The sequence below is a fragment of the Charadrius vociferus genome, unplaced genomic scaffold (genome assembly GCF_000708025.1).
Source record: "Charadrius vociferus isolate BGI_N301 unplaced genomic scaffold, ASM70802v2 scaffold259, whole genome shotgun sequence".
Classification (NCBI taxonomy): domain Eukaryota; kingdom Metazoa; phylum Chordata; class Aves; order Charadriiformes; family Charadriidae; genus Charadrius; species Charadrius vociferus.
Window position 1 is genome coordinate 3,816,149 of NW_009661368.1, and position 10,475 is coordinate 3,826,623.

General features: G+C 63.8%; 3 protein-coding genes across 3 annotated transcripts in view; 2 read left to right on the forward strand and 1 right to left on the reverse strand.

Annotated features, from left to right (window-relative positions):
* The first annotated feature begins 930 nt into the window (after window positions 1-930).
* On the forward strand, window positions 931-4,368 carry PLTP (phospholipid transfer protein). The gene is given in 15 exon segments (XM_009893515.1): window positions 931-1,051; window positions 1,275-1,374; window positions 1,455-1,583; window positions 1,726-1,881; window positions 2,075-2,138; window positions 2,268-2,331; window positions 2,450-2,541; window positions 2,678-2,854; window positions 3,037-3,096; window positions 3,198-3,349; window positions 3,480-3,563; window positions 3,646-3,688; window positions 3,882-3,945; window positions 4,033-4,109; window positions 4,228-4,368. Coding segments are annotated over 15 exon segments (1,524 nt in total).
* Window positions 4,369-5,452: 1,084 nt separating this feature from the next.
* On the reverse strand, window positions 5,453-9,292 carry CTSA (cathepsin A). The gene is given in 15 exon segments (XM_009893382.1): window positions 5,453-5,680; window positions 5,867-5,968; window positions 6,124-6,213; window positions 6,324-6,399; window positions 6,473-6,621; window positions 6,770-6,848; window positions 7,066-7,157; window positions 7,292-7,376; window positions 7,634-7,725; window positions 8,106-8,261; window positions 8,366-8,452; window positions 8,748-8,798; window positions 8,921-8,977; window positions 8,979-9,033; window positions 9,132-9,292. Coding segments are annotated over 15 exon segments (1,416 nt in total). The 3' UTR covers window positions 5,453-5,596.
* An 800-nt stretch (window positions 9,293-10,092) lies between these two features.
* Window positions 10,093-10,475, forward strand: part of NEURL2 (neuralized E3 ubiquitin protein ligase 2) — a gene marked incomplete at its 3' end in the record, with an annotated part of 3,072 nt that continues 2,689 nt past the window's right edge. Inside the window, 1 exon segment of the mRNA XM_009893517.1 lies at window positions 10,093-10,475. Coding sequence (XP_009891819.1) covers window positions 10,093-10,475 — 383 coding nt within the window.

Here is a 10,475-nt window from a genome sequence, read left to right on the forward strand (position 1 = left end):
TGGTGGGATATATAAAGGCAGGGGAACCTCAGCCAGCTCAAAAGCAACTCCTGGAACTACTGGTGTTCTCCCTCCCTCCTTTCACGTGATTCAGCTTCCCCACACCAGGGGAGCCGAGGACAAGCCTCACTGTAAGTACCCGAACTGAGCCAGCATTGTGTAGGCAAGCCCCTGGTCCGTGCATAGCCTTGGGGAAGGATGGCAGCTCTGGACCCTGGGCAGGAGGGTTCCCCGTCCTCTCCCTTGCAGAGAATGGGGGGAAAACGCTGTGGGGGGAAGCCGTGGACCATCCCCACAGTCTTGCAGGGAGCTCTGCCTGTTGCTGCTGCATGGGAAGGCTCCAGGTCCCGTCTCAGCCCAACACCCAGAGTGTGGGGGGCTTGTGGGCAGGCAGCACATCTCCATGGCAGGGGGCAGCCGGGGCTGCCCCATGGGGCTGGGAGGGCTGTGGGGTGGCCTGGCAGGAGAGGGGTCCCTTCTCTGTGGGGTGCTGGGATTTCTGCTGCAGAAGCACGTGCTGGGCTCGCACTTCACCATGCAGTTTTGGGATCTGGGTGTGTTCAGGGCAGGGCGGGACGCTGCTGGGGCTGGCAGGAGTTGAGTGGAGCATGTGTTCCCAGGGGATGTGAGACCCTGTGGACCCTACAGGGTCTGTGCTGGGAGCTTGTGCACAGCACACTAGGGTGGGGGCTGTGCTACTCGTGGGCTGCTGGTCCGTGGGGGTTCAGGTGGTGGCGACCTGGGCATCACTGGGGGGCTGTGGGGTGTGGGAAGCAGTGGAGCCATGGGGTATTCCTCGGGGCCAGCCCCTGCCCTGAGGCTGCGAGCAGGTTGGGCATCAGCTGCCTCCCTCATAGGCTGGCCAGGTGTCCCCTGTGTGCCTCTCTGGGCCAGTCCATGCTGATCCTGCTCTCTACTTCCAGGTGTGAGATGGCTGCTGGCAGCTGCTGCCGCCGCCTCCTCCTCCTCCTCCTCCTGCCCTGGCTGGTCGTGGCCTCGCACAGCCCACCTGCCTGCAAGATCCGGATTACCTCCAAGGGGCTGGACCTTGGTAAGGGGCCGGCCAGGACCCTGCTCCTGGGGCCTGGGTAAGAGGCAGGTTGGGATGCTGCTCCTGGGGTCTGCACCCGGGTAAGGCTGTTGGCTGGGACCCCTGCCTGCACTGCCCACGCGTGGGCTGCATGGAGAGGAGCTGGGGGACTGGCCGGGGGTGATGCTTCCAGGAGGGTGGTGCAGCCTGGCTGTGGCCAGCCCAGGCTCGCTTTGCTTTGCAGTGAAGCAGGAGGGGCTGCGCTTTGTGGAGCAGGAGCTGCAGAACATGACGATGTCAGACCTGCATGGGAAGGAGGGGCAGTTCCACTACAATATCAGCCAGTGAGTGCTGCCTGCTCCCCACGCACGCGGCTCCCGATGTCCATCTGTCTGTCCCACCATCTCTGTCCTCTCCCCTGCAGGGTCAAGGTGATGGACCTGCAGCTGGCATTTTCCGACCTGTACTTCCAGCCTCAGCAGCACCTCGTCTTCAACATCAACAATGCCTCCATCAGCCTGCGCTTCCGGAGACAGTTGCTCTACTGGTTCTTGTGAGCTACCTCCTGCTCCTGTGGGCACCAGCCTACCCCATGGCTGGGCTGCAGCTTGACCGTGCCTGCTGGGTGCCTTGCTGTCCTGCCCTGAAGCTGGTAGGAGCTGTGTGAGCCTCTCATCTGCTCTCCCTGCTTTCAGCTATGACATTGGGTCCATCAATGCTTCTGCGGATGGCGTCTATATCCACACAGTGCTGCAGCTGGCCAAGGACGAGGCTGGGCGCCTGAAGATCTCTAACATGACCTGCAATGCCTCCATTGCCAAAATGCACGCAGGCTTCTCTGGCACACTCAGGTACACCCAACCCCACAGCAGCACCCTTGTCACTCCACTGGGCCAGCTCCTCCTGCACCAGGGTCCCTGCCCCCCCTTTCTGTGCCCTCGGGACTTCTCCAGCCCAGGCTGTGTTCTCACATGGGGATGGAGGGGCATGGCTGGAGCTGCAGGGGAAGGCAGGGAGCTGCAGAGCTGCTGTTGTGTCCTGCAGAAAGGTCTATGAGTTCCTGAGCACCTTCATCGTCACCGGGATGCGCTTCCTCCTCAGCCAGCAGGTATGGCTGAGTGGTGACAGGCGACGGAACCCCAGGGAACCTGGCCTTGCCCCACAGCAGGAAGGAGGGTCCAGGTCCTCATACACACCTGGAGCAATTCCCCTCTTAGCCCAGCCCCTTGCCTTTCAGATCTGCCCATCCCTGGAGCACGCCAGCCTGGTGCTGCTGAACTCCGTGCTGGACACAGTGCCAGGTGAGTCTTGCCCTGAGGGAAGGGATTGGATCCTGCTCACGGTGGGGAGGGCAGAGCTGGGCATCGGGCTGCCAGGTAGCCCACAGGCTTGGTCATGACAGCACATCTTCCCTGGCAGTGAGGAACTATGTGGATGAGCACATTGGGATTGACTACTCCCTCCTGCGGGATCCAGTAGTCTCCACAGATACCCTCGATCTAGACTTCAAGGTGAACACTGGGTCCTGCCCTGCCAACCCTACCAGTCCCCATGGGAGTAGCTGTGCCAGCCTGCACGCTGGGCACAATGGAGCGAGCAGGGTTGGCTGTGCTATGGCTGCAGAAAACTCTCCCGTTCTTGGCCCAGGGCATGTTCTTCCACCGTGCAAGAGAGGACCAGGAGCTGGAGAACCACGCGGTGGAGCCGGTGATCAAGGAGACCGAGCGCATGGTCTACGTTGCCTTCTCCGAGTACTTCTTTGACTCAGCCATGCACGCATACTTCCAGGCGGGTGTGCTGGCCATAGAGCTCGAGGGGGAGAAGGTAAGCAGTGCCAGGTCACCCGGCTGTGCACAGGCAGCTCTCTGCAGGCAGGGGCCTGCTGCCAGGCAGGAGGAGAGCTGGGCTCTGCCTGCTGAGCAGAGGAGGTGCCATCCAGGGAGCAGCTCTGCTGGGATCAACAGCAACTGCTTGCTTACCCAACCGGTGGTATGTCCTCCCTGCAGGTGCCCAAGGACCTCGAGGTCTTGCTGAGAGCTACCTTCTTTGGGACCATCTTCATGCTGGTGAGAGGAGGACCCGGCTGAGGCGGGAGGGACAGGGGAGCCCCTGGGGCAGAGCACAGCCCTGCTCAGCTCTGTGCCTCCGGTTCACCTGCCCTCCCTAGAGCCCCACTGTGGACGCTCCCCTGCGGCTGGTGCTGCAGGTGTCAGCTCCTCCCCGCTGCATCATCAAACCCTCGGGCACCTCCGTCTCCGTCTCTGCCTTCCTCAATATCTCACTGGTGCCCCCAGGCCGCCCCGCTCAAAAAAGGAAAGAGCATTTCCCACCCCGCATGGGAAAGCTCCGCTGTCCCAAAGCAGAGGGACAGCTGGGCCCGCAGAGCAAGAGGAGCAGCCAGCCTCAACAGCTGCCTGCCTGCAGTGGGCACAGCAGGGCTGTGATTCAGCCTTCTCTCTCCTTAGGAAACAAAGCTGAGCGCCAAGGTGTTTCTACAAGGGAAAGCGCTGCGCGTACAGCTGGACCTGCGACGGTACGGCCCACGATGGGGTCCCACAGAGGCTGCGGGGAAGGTCCCCCCCGCGTCTTGCTCACGGCTGCTTTCTCCTCTGCAGGTTTCGCATCTACTCCAAGCAGTCTGCGCTGGAGTCGTTAGCGGTGAGCAGACCCCGTGCCAGCCCAGGGGTTTGGCTTCCCTTGCTAGTCCCCAACCACGGCACGGGATAGGCTCGGGAGGGGCTGTGCATCGCAGGACACCCCTTCTAGTCCACCCAGTGCTAAGTGCCAGCACGCCCTGCCCAGGCAGGCAGGTCTGCTGCTGGTGTGCTCACCCACACTCCTCTCTCCCCAGCTGTTCTCACTGCAGGCCCCACTGAAGACCCTGCTGCAGTTGACGATCATGCCCATCATTAATGGTAGGCACCACTGCTGCCCACACACAGCCAGGCTTGGGGCAGGGGCACAGTGGGACTCTGCTTCACTGCATCTCTCCCTCCCTGCAGAGAGGACTAAAAAGGGGGTGCAGATCCCACTGCCAGAAGGCATGGACTTCACCAAGGAGGTGGTCACCAACCACGCGGTACGTGGCAGGATGGGGACAGCCTAGGTCCCCCCAGCTGGCTTAAGAACCATGTCCTTCATGCTGGGACAGGGTACAGTCACATCCAGCCTTGTCCTAATCCTCTTCCCCTTTGCAGGGATTCCTCACAGTGGGAGCTGATCTCCATTTCTCCAAGGGGCTGCGGGAGGTGATTGAGAAATACCGCCCAGTCCCTACTGCCCACACCTACCCCAGCTCATGGCCTGCAGAGCCCAGCATGGCACCCCACCAGCTCTAGCTCTTCTCCCCACTCGCTCCTTCACCCCGGACCGAGGGCAGATCCCGGGCTGGACCCGTAGACTCTAGGTAGGAAGCAGCTTCCCTGGTACCACTGGCATGTCCTGCAGGGCGCCCGTGCCCTGGTGGGGTAGCAGCAAGGCGGAGACAGCTGCTCTGGGAACCCCTGCTGCACCCCTTCTCATTACACTAATAAACCACGCGACTCCAACCCACATGGCCTCGTTGCTTGAAGGATGTGCCCACGCTGGACCACATGGCTGCCAACATGTGGGGAGAGATGGGGAAGGAAGCAGACACCACTGCTCTCCCAGCTCAGGTACTCGGGAGGCAGACACAGCTCAGAGCAGTGGCAGAGGGGCTCAGAGCAACTGTACTTCCCCTGCTCTCGCGGGTGGCTTGTTTCCAGGCCTCAGTAACTCTCTGCAGAGAGGGGGGGCACAGACCCCTGTGGGTCCTGGCTCCCCAGCACAGCACGTCAGCACTCACCTCTGCTGGATCCTCAGCCCATGGTGTTATTCCTCAAAAAGCAAAGGAAAGCAAAGCAGAGGGTGGCAGAGCGGTGCGAGGAGCTGGGCAATGAGGAGCAGAACCACCTTGTTCAGAGAGTTTATTGCGAGTTCCCAAGAGCACTGCGTGCCCCAGGCAGTGAGCAGGTGGTGGGATTGTCTTCGTGGTAAGCCTCCTTCACCAGGATCAGATGTGGGAACAGTTTGGAGAGGAGCAGAAAGTCCCTGCAGGAGCAGTGCCCAGCTGCCCGCAGCCACCACATAAACTGTGCTTTCCTAGCAGGGGGCAGCTCCCTCGGAGCCTGCCCAGGGCTGTTTGCGTGCAGGGGCTATGGGGCAGGGAGGAAGTGGTGGGGACTGCTGCCTTCCCAGGAGGGAAGTTGCTGCCACCCCAGACAGGGGGGAGGCGAGACAGGAAGCCACAAGCGAGGAGGCAGCTGCAGCAGGAGTACGACTCCTCACCCAGCAAGGACAGAGCCCCAGGACTCTTCACCCCCACCCACCGCAGGCAGCCCCATCCTCCACCCTGTCGAGCTGGGCACAGTAGTGCAGGGCTTGGCAGAGCTCCTGGGCTGGAGGGAGGAGCCCCACCAGCTGCAGGAGTGACCCGTTTCATGGCGCAGGGAGCCCGGGCACAGCTGAGCAGCAGCGAGGACGGGCTGTCCGGGTGGTGCCGGGTGGTGAGGGCGGCCGGGGCATCAGGCGCTCCCTCCCCAGCTTCTAGTAAGGCTCATTCTTAATGAAGCGGCTGAACATGGTGAAGGCAGCGAGCGGCCGGTCCGTGGGCACCATGTGGCCGGCTCCCTGCGGGAAACAGGCAGCAGCAGGTCAGTGCCAGCCATGGGGCTGACGCTGCCTTGCGAATGCCTCCAGCCCTACACCATCTGCAGCCCAGCCAGCACCGCCCCACTCCAACCACAGCACTGGTGTCTGGCACTCCCGCCTGCGCCACAGCCCTGTCCCCGTCTCCCCGGAACCCCTCAGCTCTACCTTGACAGTGAGGAAGGCGATGTTGGTGAATTCCTTCACGAAACCTCCGATCTGGTTCTCACCCCGATCAGTGTAGAGCCAGGGCCGACGAGCCACCTGCACCTGGGACCGGCAGCAACACCCTCAGTGCCCCGGGTGCCCGAGGGCAGGCAGCCAGCCCTGCCCGCACTCTGGCCGCAGCCAGCCCTGTTGCACAACCAACTGCACAGTCTGGAGCTGGTGACCAGCCTGGCTCAGGCCCTGTCCTGCCCATTTACCTTCTGGCACAGGGAGTCCACAAACCACTCGTCCCCGAGGAAGTTGCAGGCCATGTCGACGTCCCCGTTGTACACCAGGATCCGGTATTTCTGCAGAACAGAAGGAGGGTGAGCGTTTCACATGGCAGCAGCCCCAGCCAGGCAGGAGGCTGATTTGACAGAGCCGGTCCCAGGGCCCGGTGGGCTCTCCCTGCACGCACCGTGGCTCCGAGCAGCTTCAGGTACTGATCGTTCATCTGCATGTACAGGCGCTTGTAGCTGCGGTTCACCTCAAAGCTGCAGAGGAAGCGTTTGCATCATGAGGCTGCTCGCACTTGCAGCAGTCCCTCCCCACCTGGAGCTCGCTCACCTGCACACCTGCCACTCCGGGGCATCGGGGGAGATGTGAATAGCCTTCTTCACCTCTGGGGAGTTTAGATACGTACTGAGGGCCGTGGAATTCGTGCAGGGAGGGTCCATCCGGACCTTTTTCCGGGCTACCGGCATCCGGAACAGGTTCTGGGAGAGAGTTGGGATAGTCTCTGCCACAGCAGCACCTGGTGCCACCCCACGAGAGCAGCCACTCTCTGCCACCTCCTGCCCACGGGCAGCACCAATGGCCGGGCAGAGGATGCTCGCAGCCTGGTGGCACAGCACCTGGGCTCACCTGCCGCCAGGAGAACTTCATCGGCATCCGGATGAAGGAGTTGCCCAGGTCATGTGTGATGAGATAGTCACCCTCGTACCTGTAGCCGGAAAGAGCACGGGGACAGGCTGAAAGGTCTGGAGGAACAAGGGCTCAGGGTCCTCCTTGGGGTAGTCCTCAACAGCAGCCAGACATGGTCCACCTGTCCCAGAGCCTCTGCACAGCTCACCACATCCCTCTGCCAGCGGGGACCCCACACACTGCAAACCAAAGCGAGCCAGCGCCTGGAGACCTGTCTGCCCTGTGGCCGCTCTCACCTCATGCTCCCAGGGACACCGCCATCACATGGGGCGTAAAGGTTGTAGATGTTGAGGCCGGATTCCTCTACAATCTGAATCATCTCCTCCATCTGCAACGAGCCGCAAGAAGGGTTTGGGACTCAGGATGCTTGAGGGACCGTGGGCCCATCCAGAGCCAGGTAGATGGGTGCTGCTCACAGACATTGGTGCTGGGCAGGTGCTCAGTGGCTCTGGCTCCTCTCACCTTGAGCGTGCAGTTCAGGTTGGAGTTGTCGTGGAAGTTGCACTTCCCTTGGGAGCAGCAGAAGGCCTGCAAATCCCTCCACAGCCTGCGGGCAGAGACCAGGGGACTTGGACCGCACTGCCCAGATGGCAACACCAACACAAAGCCAGCGGCCACGGCTCCAGCCGCACTGCGGGCTCCCTGCCCAGCGGCTGCATGGCACACGGCTCAGCCCGGTGCCCTGTGCACTGCACAAACAAATGTGCCCAAAGGAGCTGCCCAGGATGAGGCAGCCCCATGCGATGCCGTATCCCCGTCCTGCTCGCACAGGGATTTAGCAGTAGCACTCCCCCCTCCTCTTACTCAGTCCCCAGCAGGCCGTGGTAATAGGCAAAGTAAACCAGGGAGTTGTCATTGATCTCGTAGGAGGAGAGGCCATTTCCCACAGCGATTCCCTGCAAGACAAGAAGAAAACAACTCTGTTGTGTTCCAGCTCCCCACAGAGCAGCCACAGCAGCAGCAGCGGCAGGCAGGAAGCAGATGCGGCACTGTTTACTCCACAGAGGGAACAGGAAGGGTCGGGGGTGCCTGAGAACGCTCCCCTGGTCCCAACACGGCAGGGATGGACACGTCCACCAGCAGCTGCTGCCAGCACCCCAGGAGAAGATGAAAGGCCGCGGGGCCAGACCCGCCCTATGCTCTGGAGGGCGGCCCCGCACGTCGGCTGCACAGCCGGTCCCCACCCCAGTGTCTGCTCGAGAGCCCCAGTGAGGCCGTGCCAAGCCCTTTGCTCCACAGCTCAGCCCAAGGCCGGCGGCAGAGCACAGCCGCTCACCTTTAGGTTGAGACTGGGGTCCTGCATCACCCACTCTGCCAGCGTGGGGATATAGACCCCCCCGTAGCTCTCCCCTGTGAGGAAGAGATCATTCTTGGAGTACTCAGGGAAGAGCCGGAGGAAATCCTTCAGCGCCAGGTAGTTGTTGTGAGCAACCTGGAGGCAGGAGGAGATGGGCGTCAGGCAGCAAGGCAAGACCCCCAGCACCCAGGCTGGGCCAGGCAGGAGGCAGGTCCCTCCCAGCAGCCTGGGTCACTTGCCTCAGTGTCGTTCGTGACATACTTCTTGTCCTCGGAGTATGAGAAGCCGACGCCAGCGGGGGACTCCAGGTAGAGCACATTGGCAATCTGCAAGGGACAGCAGAGGAGGCGGAGGTCAGGGGATAACCCCGTTCCTGGCTCAGCGAGGCAGAGGGCTGCCGGCCTTGCCGGTGGCAGTACCCATGGCTGGCTGGCCTGCCCCAGGGCTGTGCTGGTGGGGCCACATTCCTGCCCGGCTCAACAGCAGACTTGAGAGGAGGGTGTGTTGGGCAGGGGGGGTGTTGTCTGTGGGAGGCTCAGCTCCATGGAGAGGGCAGGAGGAACTGGCTCAGGGCCACCCTCTCCCCACAGCCGTGGAAGGCTGCAGCGCCTGCACCCATACCTTGTTCCAGGCATAGTCGTTATACTTCAGCGTGGCTCCGTCGGGCTGGATCTGGGGAAGCACAAGGCAGTGACCAATGGGCACAACCAGGCTGGCCCCAGCAGGATGGCACGTGCCATGCCGCCTGCCAGGCCCTGGCAGCCCTGCGCCACGGGACAGCCATGACTACTAACCTGGAAGGGGCCGTGCTCTTTCAGGAATCCCTCCATGGAGCTACACCCAGGGCCCCCCATTCAGCCACAGCACCAGGGGGCTGCTCTGGGGGTTGCTCTGGGCCTCCACAAACCTACAGACGCACAGTTATCAGTGCCCAGCCAGGCCACCACCCCGGCTGCTCAGGGTGCAGCCCGGCACCGGCCCCGGTACCGGCACAGCCCAACGTACCAGTAGTGCAGGTGCTTGCCCGGCCCGGCGCAGAGGTAGCCCGAGAAGTGCCGGAAGGAGGGCTGCTTGGTCAGCCCCGGCAGGAAGGTCACCTCGTGGCCCGGGGGGGCGGCCCGGCTCAGCCCCAGCAGCAGCAGCGCGCACAGCAGCACCGGCCCCATCTGCGGGGGAGCAGGAGGGGAGGGCGGGGCGCTGCTCGCTGGGAACGGCCCCGGCCCAGACCCCACCAGCGCCCCACGGCTGCCCCGGGCCCTCCCAGTCCCCCGGTCCCGGCTCGGTGCCGCCGCCCCCCCGCCCGACCCCGTCCCGCTGACCTCGGCCGCTCCCAGCGCGGCTCTCGCAGGCGGCGATCCCCGCGGGCACATGACACCCGCCCATATGACCTCCGGTGCCCACGTGAGCGGGGCGGGGCCTCGCCGTGGCCAATCAGCGCCCCGGGGGCGGCCGGTGCTTGCCCCGGTCCCGTGCGCGCACGTGGAAGCGGCTCCGGTCCCGGTCCGCGGGACGGGACACCCCTCCTTCCTCCCGGGGCGGGGGGGGAGAGGACCGCAGGCGTGGGGGTCCCCGCTCCCGGTGCCACTCCGTGCCCTGCCCCGGGACACCGCGCGGGAACCCCCACCGTGCCCGACCCTCACCCCTTGCGGGCACGGCGGCGGGGCTGCGGTGCCCCGGTCCGCACCGATGGGCACTTCCAGGTGCCACCAGTCACAGCAGGGACGGCCGGGCGCCACCGTTTACGACTGGGTGTCACCGGGCTCTGCAGCAAGCGGCACCGGGCAGGCAGTGCGTGGAGCACCTGTGGGCCCAGGGAGCCCGATGGGGCCCGGTGGTGGCCCAGCAGACGTGGGGGCCCGTCCCACCCTCCCCCGCGGCACTAGGACCCCTCTGAGCCAAGTCCCCAGGGGCTGTCACCGCCTGGCAGCAGCTGTGACGGGGACAGTTAAAAATAGCGGTGTCGGCGATGGCTGCCGGGTGCCGCCTTGCCGCGCGCTTCCCCCGCGTCCACGGCACCAATGTCCGCCTGGACGCCTCGCGCACGCGGGCCACCCGGGTGGAGAGCTTCGCCAACGGGCTCTGCTTCAGCCAGGAGCCGCTGGCGCCGGGACAGGTCTTCCTGGTGGAGATCGAGGAGAAGGAGCTGGGCTGGTGTGGCCACCTGCGCGTGGGGCTGACGGCCCACGACCCCCAGAGCCTGGAGGTGGTGCCTGAGTACTCGCTGCCAGACCTGGTCAACATGGGGGACACCTGGGTGTTTGCCATCACCCGGAGCCACAACCGTGTCACGGAGGATGGGGAGGAGGCACGGCCACGGGCACAGGGTTCCCCATGGGAGCCCTTCCTGCT